Consider the following 12,353-nt stretch of genomic DNA (forward strand, 5'->3'; position numbering starts at 1 on the left):
TTGCCTGTCCAGGTGATGAAATTATTACCTGTGCAATACTAAGGAAATCCTGAAAACATGACCTGTTGGTGGCTCTTGAGGACCGGAGTTGGGGAACACTGCTCTAGAGAATAGCCTTGTGTTGAGACACCTTTAGTACAGGCTGCCATAATGTGTGCACGAAGCTGACAACTCCGCATAATCTTATATAGGTTCACACCGGGGCTAAGCCTGACATTAGTGTGTAAAATCTCCAATATAATCTGTAAAGTGGCTCCAAACTGAGCGCATGTTCCCATCAGACACACGCAGACCAGGGCCCACTCACCCCCAGGGGCATTTACCAAGCACTCCAGTCACTCATGTGGCAGCCGGACTAAGTTGTGACTTCACACACAGTCTTTATACACCACATTCAGCGTCCACAAGTGTGCACAATGCAGTCGATTGTGTGCACGGCTAAGAGAAGACCTGGTCAGAGCGTCCCAGAAAGTACCTTTCTCCAGAATGTCTTCTGCTCCATCTTCCCACTGATCTTCATCTTCATACTCATCGTCAACATCTGTGCAGAAAGAAGGCATCTAGTGAGTCTCCTGCAAGTACAGCTCAGGCTGCAAGGACTGCATGTACATATTCAATCATACCGGCTTCATCCAGGATAAATCCCCCATGTCTTGGTTTCTTTCTTGGACGGTCGTCGTCATCCTCCTCTTCTTCCTCTTCATCGTACTCATCCTCGTCTTCTTCTACCTCTTCTTCCTCTGCTTCTTCGCCTTTCTCGCTTGCAACCGGACTAGCCCTTTCATCGACTTCCTGTACAGATACAAAAAAAAACCAAATACTTAAGTACTGATGTCAAAACTGAACTGTGCACTTACTGAACTTTTTAAGTGTAATGTTTAATGCAAAGCTGCATGAAGGCACAAAGGATCGCAAAGAATTACATGGGAATGACATAGCCTTATAATTTTTGTGAGCAGACTCCTGACGCTATCGGGGGGACTAATGTGATTTTTTTTAATTTAAAGAACCTGTCAGCAGGATTTTGCTCAGTAAACTACTGTCATTGTCAGTTGGCGCCCTTATACTGATTAAAACGATACCTGGCGTGAAGAAATACGTCTTGTGATTCTTGTGTATAGTTTGCAAATTGTCTCTTCAGAGGAAGAGGACTAGAACTCTAGCGCCACCTATTGGAAGTAGCAATCCTAACAGTCAATGTCGACCCTTTAACGAGCCTTGTCACATGGCCTAGGACAAAAACCAAACCAGAATCTCAATTTACAGACACTGTTTCGGGGTACTGCCCCTCGTCAGTGCAAAGTGCGAGATCTGGTTTGGCTGAATGAGAGGCGTCTGATCGGGATCCAAGAATTATCATTTCTCCTTGCGGAGAGTGACAGCAGCACAGAGTACGCGAGACCCCGCCACAGCAGCACAGAGTACGCAAGACCCCGCTACAGCAGCACAGAGTACGCAAGACCCCGCTACAGCAGCACAGAGTACGCGAGAGACCCTGCCACAGTAGCACAGAGTACGCGAGACCCCGCCACAGCAGCACAGAGTACGCGAGACCCCGCCACAGCAGCACAGAGTACGCGAGACCCCGCCACAGCAGCACAGAGTACGCGAGACGCCGCCACAGCAGCACAGAGTACATGAAAGACCCTGCCACAGTAGCACAGAGTACACAAGAGACCCCGCCACAGCAGCACAGAGTACATGAGAGACCCCGCTACAGCAGCACAGAGTACATAACAGACCCCGCCACAGCAGCACAGAGTACGCGAGACCCCGCCACAGCAGCACAGAGTACATGAGAGACCCCACCACAGCAGCAGAGTACGCAAGAGACCCCGCCACAGCAGCACAGAGTACGCAAGAGACCCCGCCACAGCAGCAGAGTACGCAAGAGACCCCGCCACAGCAGAGTACGCAAGAGACCCCACCACAGCAGCACAGAGTACGCGAGACCCCGCCACAGCAGCACAGAGTACATGAAAGACCCTGCCACAGTAGCACAGAGTACACAAGAGACCCCGCCACAGCAGCACAGAGTACATGAGAGACCCCGCCACAGCAGCACAGAGTACATGAGAGACCCCACCACAGCAGCACAGAATACGCGAGACCCCGCTACAGCAGCAGAGTACGCAAGAGACCCCGCTACAGCAGCACAGAGTACACGAGAGACCCCACCACAGCAGCACAGAGTACACGAGAGACCCCGCTACAGCAGCACAGACTACATAACAGACCCCGCCACAGCAGCAGAGTACACAAGAGACCCCGCCACAGCAGCACAGAGTACATGAGAGACCCTGCCACAGCAGCAGAGTACGCAAGAGACCCCACCACAGCAGCAGAGTATGCATGAGACCCCACCACAGCAGCACAGAGTACGCGAGAGACCCCACCGCAGCAGCACGCGAGACCCCGCTACAGCAGCACAGAGTACGTGAGAGACCCCACCACAGCAGCACAGAGTACGCGAGAGACCCCACCACAGCAGCACAGAATACGCGAGAGACCCCACCGCAGCAGCACAGAGTACGCGAGAGACCCCACCGCAGCAGCACAGAGTACGCGAGAGACCCCACCGCAGCAGCACGCGAGACCCCGCTACAGCAGCACAGAGTACGCGAGAGACCCCACCACAGCAGCACAGAGTAAGCGAGAGACCCCCAACACAGCAGCACAGAGTACGCGAGAGACCCCACCACAGCAGCACAGAGTACGCGAGAGACCCCACCGCAGCAGCACGCGAGACCCCGCTACAGCAGCACAGAGTACGCGAGAGACCCCACCACAGCAACACAGAGTACGCGAGAGACCCCGCCACAGCAGCACAGAGTACGCGAGAGACCCCACCACAGCAGCACAGAGTACGCAAGAGACCCCACCACAGCAGCACAGAGTACGCGAGAGACCCCACCACAGCAGCACAGAGTACGCAAGAGACCCCACCACAGCAGCACAGAGTACGTGAGAGACCCCGCCACAGCAGCACAGAGTACGTGAGAGACCCCACCACAGCAGCACAGAGTACGCGAGACCCCACCACAGCAGCACAGAGTACACAAGAGACCCTACCACAGCAGCACAGAGTACGCGAGAGACCCCACCACAGCAGCACAGAGTACGTGAGAGACCCCACCACAGCAGCACAGAGTACGCGAGACCCCACCACAGCAGCACAGAGTACGAGAGACTCCACCACAGCAGCACAGAATACGTGAGACCCCACCACAGCAACACAAGAGTACGCGAGAGACCCCGCTACAGCAGCACAAAAAAGTGAGACCCTGGCACAGGAGCACAGAAAACGTGAGACCCCGCCACAGCAACACAAGAGTATGCGAGACTCCGCCACAGCAGCACAGAATATGTGACAGATCCGGCCACAGAAGCAGAGTACGTGAAAGACCCCGCCACAGCAGCAGAGTACGTGAGAGACCCTGCAACAGCAGCACAAACAACGTGAGACCCCGCCACAGCAACACAGAAAACGTGAGAACCCACCACAGCAGCACAGAGCACATGAGAGACTCGTCAGTTTCTCTATGATGAGGACCATGCTCGTGTCCTTTCTTGATTTGTTTGGCTATAGTCCCCCCTAAGCTCGAGCATATCATCAAATGAAAACTTCAAAACAAAGAATACAATAGAACCACAAAACGGATTTCTTCACCCCAGGTATCATTTGAATTAGTGTAACAACGCCAACAGCACAGTGCCTGTAGTTTACTGAGCAAAATCCTGCTGATAGGTTCTCTTTAATAGTGCCAAAATAGCTGTCCCAAACTCTGCGCTTTACCATGCTGAAAGCACAATGCAACACTGGAGGAGCACATGGGGAAAAAAGGGGAATCTGGCTCCAAGAGATAAAATCACTTAACTTTAATAGTATTCATTTAAAATAAAAATAGGCTATAAGACAGACAAAAACCAGATATACCGGAAGGAGAGTGCCTGTGTAAACTGTAACACACGAGTGCTCTTAGCCTCAGTCAAATCACTATTAAAGTTAAGTGATTTCATCTCTTGGAGCCGGATTCCATTTTTTCCCACATGTGCATCTCTAGGCATTTGGCAGAGACGCGAATCCGTGCTCCAGATTTCCTGGACTCATAAGGAAATACATCTAAAGGGTGAGCTGAATTTATCTTTTTTTCAACATTAGAGGAGTGCAGGGCCACTGTAGCTCTGGCAGTCTGGCCAGCAAAAGTGCAGAGCTTAAGGTACCTTCACACTGAGCAACTTTAGAACGATAACGATAGCGATCCGTGACGTTGCAGCGTCCTGGATAGCGATATCGTTGTGTTTGACACGCAGCAGCGATCAGGATCCTGCTGTGAGATCGCTGCTCGGAGCTAGAAGGCCAGAAATTTATTTCGTCGCTGGATCTCCCGCTGACATCGCTGAATCGGCGTGTGTGACGCCGATCCAGCGATGTCTTCACTGGTAACCAGGGTAAACATTGGGTTACTAAGCGTAGGGCCGCGCTTAGTAACCCGATGTTTACCCTGGTTACCATTGTAAATGTAAAAAAAAAACAAAACAACACTACATACTTACATTGTGGTGTCTGTCGCGTCCCCCGGCGTCAGCTTCCCTGCACTGTGTCAGCGTCGGCCGTAAAGCAGAGCACAGCGGTGATGTCACCGCTCTGCTTTACGGCCGGCGCTTACACAGTGCAGGGAAGCTGACGCCGGCGGACGCGACAGACACCGGAATGTAAGTATGTAGTGTTTTTTTTTTTTTTACATTTACAATGGTAACCAGGGTAAACATCGGGTTACTAAGCATGGCCCTGCGCTTAGTAACCCGATGTTTACCCTGGTTACCTGGGGACTTCGGCATCGTTGGTCGCTGGAGAGCTGTCTGTGTGACAGCTCTCCAGCGACCACACAACGACTAAACAGCGACGCTGCAGCGATCGGCATCGTTGTCTATATCGCTGCAGCGTCGCTTAATGTGACGGTACCTTTACAAGCTCTATAGCGTCCTGAATTACAGAGGCAGCCCACTATTGTGAATGGGCACAATGTTACACTTTATGTTCTATGTGGTGGTGGTGGTGGTGCTGCGGTAAATTAACATTTATTGCCAGTAGAATTGAGAAAAAAAAGATTTGCAGGACCCTATATTAGCAGTCTGTGGCTGCAGGACCACAGCCTGTTCTCTTCTAATCTGTAGGCCGAGGGCAATATCATATCAATATCACAGGGCCCTGGCCCGGTCGCCACAGACTTAACAACATGGCTGTGAATCTTTTTGCTCAACAAAAATTGCCACATTTCCTCACAGATTACAGTACATCGCCGTCGGTCCCAGCAGAGGAACCTGCGTCTCAAGGGACGCTTCTACGTAGGGATTGTCAAGATGACAGAACATCTCACCTCAACGTCCTCCACCTCTTCAGCCTCGCTGCTCCTATCACTCTCCTCCTCGGAGAAGTTACTGTCCTCGCTGTCTGACATTTTATTCTGTTATGTGCTGAGGAGACAAAAAAAAAACAACAACCAAACAATGGCATGATGAGATGCAGCTGCATGCCGGTCCCAGACTCCGTACACACTGCAGGAAAGAACGTGTGATGGATGAAAGCAGAGCGTCAAGCATGAAACATGGCTGCTCGTACATTCTGTGAGGATTCGCTGCTCTATTGACATAAGTTTCGCTTTTTTACTTGTACGGAGCATAAAACATATATAAACAGCAGCATGGCGCAGGGCTGTGGAGTCGGTAAGCTGAACCTCCAACTCAGACTCCTCAGTTTTCCTGATTTCCAACTCCACAGCACTGGTCACTACTGAGCATGTGCATAAAGTGCAGCACAGATTTATCTAATCTCCGACTCCACAGCACTGGTCACTACTGAGCATGTGCATAAAGTGCAGCACAGATTTATCTAATCTCCGACTCCACAGCACTGGTCACTACTGAGCATGTGCATAAAGTGCAGCACAGATTTATCTAATCTCCGACTCCACAGCACTGGTCACTACTGAGCATGTGCATAAAGTGCAGCACAGATTCATCTAAACTAAAAGCAGAGATCCTTACATCAGGAACAGAACCGACATTTATAGGACATTTTAGAGCTTTCCCAGATTCTTATGACATTTTCAGCATAAGCTGCATTGTACTACTGAACCCAATATATTATATATTTTTGGAGTCGTTACATTTTATACTAACTTCGAATCCACCAAAATGGACACCGACTTTGGCCCCACAGCCCTGGCATGGCGACATGGGGGAGCAGGACAGTACACGGCAGCACAGTATATGGCAGCATGGTGACACGGGGGAGCAGAACAGTATCAACACGGCGACAGGGGGGAGCAGCACAGTATATGGCAGCACGGCGACATGGGGGAGCAGCACAGTATATGGCAGCACAGCGACAGGGGGGAGCAGGACAGTATCAACACGGCGACAGAGGGGAGCAGGACAGTACATGGCAACACGGCGATAGGGGGGAGCAGCACAGTATATGGCAGCACTGCAACACGACGGAGGAACACATTGTTAGGCAGCGCGGTGACACAAGGGAGCAGTATAGTATACGGCAGCACAATGACACACGGGGGAGCAGTACAGTACATGGCAGCACAAGGGGAGCAGTACAGTATACGGCAGCACGGTAACACGAGGGGGAGCAGTACAGTATATGGCAGCACGGTGACACGGGGGGAGCAGTACAGTATACGGCAGCACGGTGACACGAGGGGGAGCAGTACATTATACGGCAGCACGGTGACAAGGGGAGCAGTACAGTATACGGCAGCACGGGGGGAGCAGTACAGTATACGGCAGCACGGGGGGAGCAGTACAGTATACGGCAGCACGGTGATGGGGAGCAGTACAGTATACGGCAGCACGGTGACAGGGGGAGCAGTACAGTGTGTGGCAGCACAGGGGGAGCAGTACAGTATACGGCAGCACAGGGGGAGCAGTACAGTATACGGCAGCACAGGGGGAGCAGTACAGTATACGGCAGCACGGTGACACGGGGGAAGCAGTACAGTATATGGCAGCATGGTGACACGGTGACAGGGGGAGCAGTACAGTATACGGCAGCACGGTGACAGGGGGAGCAGTACAGTATACGGCAGCACGGTGACAGGGGGAGCAGTACAGTATACGGCAGCACGGTGACAGGGGGAGCAGTACAGTATACGGCAGCACGGTGACAGGGGGAGCAGTACAGTATACGGCAGCACGGTGACAGGGGGAGCAGTACAGTATACGGCAGCACGGTGACAGGGGGAGCAGTACAGTATACGGCAGCACGGTGACAGGGGGAGCAGTACAGTATACGGCAGCACGGTGACAGGGGGAGCAGTACAGTATACGGCAGCACGGTGACAGGGGGAGCAGTACAGTATACGGCAGCACGGTGACAGGGGGAGCAGTACAGTATACGGCAGCACGGTGACAGGGGGAGCAGTACAGTATACGGCAGCACGGTGACAGGGGGAGCAGTACAGTATACGGCAGCACGGTGACAGGGGGAGCAGTACAGTGTGTGGCAGCACAGGGGGAGCAGTACAGTGTGTGGCAGCACAGGGGGAGCAGTACAGTGTGTGGCAGCACAGGGGGAGCAGTACAGTGTGTGGCAGCACAGGGGGAGCAGTACAGTGTGTGGCAGCACAGGGGGAGCAGTACAGTGTGTGGCAGCACAGGGGGAGCAGTACAGTGTGTGGCAGCACGGTGACACGGGAGCAGTACAGTATACGGCAGCACGGGGGGAGCAGTACAGTGTGTGGCAGCACGGGGGGAGCAGTACAGTGTGTGGCAGCACAGGGGGAGCAGTACAGTGTGTGGCAGCACAGGGGGAGCAGTACAGTGTGTGGCAGCACAGGGGGAGCAGTACAGTGTGTGGCAGCACGGTGACACGGGAGCAGTACAGTATACGGCAGCACGGGGGGAGCAGTACAGTGTGTGGCAGCACGGGGGGAGCAGTACAGTGTGTGGCAGCACAGGGGGAGCAGTACAGTGTGTGGCAGCACAGGGGGAGCAGTACAGTGTGTGGCAGCACAGGGGGAGCAGTACAGTGTGTGGCAGCACAGGGGGAGCAGTACAGTGTGTGGCAGCACAGGGGGAGCAGTACAGTGTGTGGCAGCACAGGGGGAGCAGTACAGTGTGTGGCAGCACAGGGGGAGCAGTACAGTGTGTGGCAGCACAGGGGGAGCAGTACAGTGTGTGGCAGCACAGGGTGAGCAGTACAGTGTGTGGCAGCACAGGGGGAGCAGTACAGTGTGTGGCAGCACGGGGGGAGCAGTACAGTATACGGCAGCACGGTGACACGGGAGCAGTACAGCTCCCCATGGCTCTTCTCCTGCTCTCCAATATGACTTGTCACACGTCCATACTCAGTGAGGCCCAGCAGACAGGCTGCAGTAGGCGGCAGTGAGGATACAGGCACACAGCACCGTCCACTCTCGGGCCCCGTGCACCAGCACAGACACTAACACTGCTGTGTAAACGGCGCCGTACACAAGACTCACCGCGCAGCCCCGACAGACGGCCCGCTCAGCGGAGAGCTCACCAGCTGCAGCTACTTCCGGACTAGCGCGGATGTGACGTGTGAGGCTGCGCGCCGGAAGTGGACAGTAGATGTGAAAGAGGCGCGCAGGAAGGGACGTACAGTGCTAGGGGAGCGTTCTGTACCACGTGATCTGAGATTACCAATCGGATGAGAAAAAATTCATCCTGTAGCAAAGTAGTCACCAGATTCAGTTAACTGGGGTCGAGCTTGAGAAAGTGCAAGTGGCCGGTTGTGCCATTGCGATTCTGTCCTCACAAGTGGGGACATTTTATCTGCCGGTGTCTCCTTATCATCCTGTACACTCACTAGCAGAGGTGTAACTGCCCCCATCAGACGTTTTCCGTGTCACCAGGCTTCATTTCTGCATTTGCTATAGATTTGCACCAATTTTCGGTGCAGTCACCGCAGAACTTATTGATGAAAACATTTTAGCAGTAAACGGATGGGTGTTACCGATATTAACCAATCCCAGAGTTACTTTCTTCTTTTAAAATGCTTTGGAAAAATGTAAGCTGTGTTCTTATTGGTTGCTCTGGGCCACGAGGACGGGATCGGTAAACGAGCTGTGGTTTTACCATAAAATGCGCTGAAGAACAGGGCAGAAAATCCAGCGGCGAAAAAAAATAAAAATTCTGCTGTTGTTTTTTTTTTTTTTTTCTTACAGAGTTTATTTTTTTGGTAAAAAAAAATGACATGATGACGCGATTCTTCGGGTCAGTGCCATTACGGTGATATGTAGCCTGAAGTGTTTGTTTTATTACTTAAAGGGGTTGTCCTACTCCGTCATCCTCTTCTGACTCCCCAGTAATATAATAACGCTCATAGTCACCTCCGGAGCAGCGGCGCCATTACTCGCTCTCCAGGGCTCGTGTGACATTATGTTACGCCATCCCTGAGGCAAATAAGCCTTGGCTTTACTTTCCTATGGAGAGAACTGACATCTGGAGGACGTGAGAAAGCAGCCGCAGCTCTCTTCCTCCGGATGCCTGAATGTGTCTGAAATGTAGAGACTCCTGGCCATAGTTTAGTTGTGTTCAACAAGGAAATTGTTGTGCTTCTAGTCTTACGGGCGGACGCCGCAGAGCTCCCCATGGCGCCGCTATACACGGTTTTCCTTTATCCAGACGACTGATGAAGGTCTGGTGTTGACTACAACGTCTCTATTTTTTATGGATTTACTACTGGTGATGAGCGAGTATGCACGTTACTCGAGTTTCTCCGAGCACGCTCGGGTGGTCTCCGAGTATTTGTAAGTGCTCGGAGATTTAGTGTTTGTCGAGGCAGCTGCATGATTTGGACTGCAAGACAGCCTGAATACATGTGGGGGTTGCCTGGTTAGGGAATACCCCGTGTATTCAGGCTGTCTAGCAGCCGCAAATCATGCAGCTGCCTCAACAAACACTAAATCTCCAAGCAGTCATATAATCGGAGATCACAGGAAAACCTGAACAACAAGTACACTCGCTTATCACTATTTACTACGCTTAATACATTTCCTTGTTGGACACACCTAAACGAGTGCCCAGTGTTTCTAAATTACAGTTGACGGATATAGTTATCTTATTGCACCACTATTTTTCCAGCAGTGCCTTGTTTTCATTATTTTTTCTGAAGAGGGAGAGAGTGAAGGCAGCCGCACCGATCATGTGACATAATGCCACAGAAGCCACTGCTGAGACCACTGGAATGACGTTTCCAACAGAGGTGAGTATAAGGCTGGAGTCAGACCAGCATATAGTATTCAATGCATGAGCCTCTATGCTTCTCTTAACCCCTTAGTGACGGAGCCAATTTGCAGATTAATGATCGGGCCAATTTTTACAATTCTGACCACTGTCCCTTTATGAGGTTATAACTCTGGAACACTTTAACGGGTCCCGAGATTCTTTTTTCGTGACATATTGTACTTCATGTTAGTGGTAACATTTCTTCAATATTACTTGCGTTTATGAAAAAAATGGAAATATGGTGAAAACTTTTAAAATTTTGCAAGAGATATGTCACACAAAATAGTTAATAAATAACATTTCCCACATGTCTACTTTACATCAGCAAATAAATAAGGCAGCACACTGCGGCACTAAAACGTGCAAACATGAAAATTGAACTGCATTACTGCACTAGAAATATGAAAAAATGAGAGCGTTTAGCGCATAAATTGGCCAATTCATGTGTACCTGGTAGCCACATTAGGGCATCTCTCGTATACCAGGTCCTACACTTTCCTTACCTCGCTGAGAATAAACGTCTCCATCTGAATGGGTGCCTGTGAAACCTCTTCTGAGACTAAATTTCTCTCTCTCTGTGGAGGGGTAATGGACCTGCTGCGATTAAAACACCAATCTTGCCTTACGCAGGCGTGTACTACGTAGGACACAGCATGAACTTCAACCCAATATTGCGGCCAGCATGCAGCCAGAGGGTAAGCAAAGGGTGAATCAAACACCCGAAAACCCCGCCCATATGACCGCAAACCTGTCCCGCCAAATTCAGGTGACAGGTTCCCTTTAATCAAAACACTAACCCAATACACCCCCAACCCTAATCCCATCCCTAATCCTAATCCCAGTACACCCCTAACCCAACCATAACCCTAATCTCAAGCCTAACTCTAAACCCAACCCTAATCCAAACCCTAATCCCAACTCTAACCCTAACTTTAGCCACAACCCTGACTTTAGCCCCAACCCTAACCCTAACTTTAGCCCAACTCAAACCCTGATTGGAAAATGGAAATAAATACATTTTCTTTATTTTATAATTTTTTCCTAAGTAAGGGGGAGTTTACAATTTTTTTATTTTGATCACTGTGATAGGGTCTATCACAGTGACCAAAATGAACCAATAGGAAAAATCTACCTATTGTTGCCGGGTGCCGGCCGGCAGATCTTGGCGGGCGCACTACGCATGCGCCCGCCATTTTCTTCCCTGATAAAGATGGTGGCGCCTATGGGGGAATGCAGGAGGGCCGAGGAGCACCGGGAGACACTGCTAAGTATCGGGCGGCGATCGGGGACCCGATTTCTCTGTCCTCTGATGTGCGATCACATCGGAGGACAGAGAAATTAAATGGCACAGTGGATTTTTTTTTTTTTGCGGTCACCGGTATATGGTTAATACCGGCGATCGCAACCCAGGGGTCGGTAAAAACCGACCCTGATCATGTTCTTTGGGGTGTCGGTTACCCCCAGCAGCCGAGATCTGTCGGGTGCCAGCCAGCAGATCTCGACGGGCCCGCCATTTTCTTCCCGGAAGAAGATGGCGGCGCCCACGGGGAGAAGCATGAGGCGCATCGGGGGGGATCGGGGACCCTATTTCTCTGTCCTCTGATATGGATCACATAGGAGGACAGAGAAATTAGATGGCACAGCGGACTTTATTTTTCTTTCTTGCGGTCGCCGGTGACCAGTTAATACCGGTGATCGCAACCCGAGGGTCGGTAAAAACGACCCAAATCATGTTCTCTGGGGTCTTGGCTACCCCCGGCAGCTGAGACCCTGGAGAAAATCCGACTCTGGGGGGCTCTATATACTTTTTCCACAGGTGCTGTGGTTTAACGTCACTGTGGTGTAAGGACCCTTAACTACCGCTGTTAAAAGGCGTATCGGCGGACGTTAATGGGTTAATTAATCCTAGAACTGTGTTTGCCTTTTTTGCTGCTGCATTACATTGTTGACTCGTGTAGTCTGTGATCTATTAGTATACTCACGTCTTTTTCACACGTGCTGTTGCTTAGTTCTATTCCTCCCATTCTGTAGATGTCATTTTCGTTTTTCTCGCCGAGATATAGAATCTTGCATTTCTCCTTGTTAAA

At 51.1% G+C, this 12,353-nt stretch overlaps 1 protein-coding gene across 1 annotated transcript in view; it reads right to left on the reverse strand.

The window, feature by feature from the left end:
* SUPT5H (SPT5 homolog, DSIF elongation factor subunit) overlaps positions 1-8,584 on the reverse strand; it is a 31,890-nt gene extending 23,306 nt beyond the window's left edge. Inside the window, exons 1-4 of the mRNA XM_069746515.1 lie at positions 8,499-8,584; positions 5,382-5,478; positions 624-792; positions 476-541 (exon numbers count right to left, since the gene is read on the reverse strand). Of these exons, the coding sequence (XP_069602616.1) occupies positions 476-541; positions 624-792; positions 5,382-5,462 (316 nt within the window). The 5' untranslated portion in view covers positions 5,463-5,478; positions 8,499-8,584. The remainder of the gene's footprint in view (positions 1-475; positions 542-623; positions 793-5,381; positions 5,479-8,498) is intronic.
* Positions 8,585-12,353: the final 3,769 nt, after the last annotated feature.

This window comes from Ranitomeya imitator, chromosome 2 (genome assembly GCF_032444005.1).
Source record: "Ranitomeya imitator isolate aRanImi1 chromosome 2, aRanImi1.pri, whole genome shotgun sequence".
Classification (NCBI taxonomy): domain Eukaryota; kingdom Metazoa; phylum Chordata; class Amphibia; order Anura; family Dendrobatidae; genus Ranitomeya; species Ranitomeya imitator.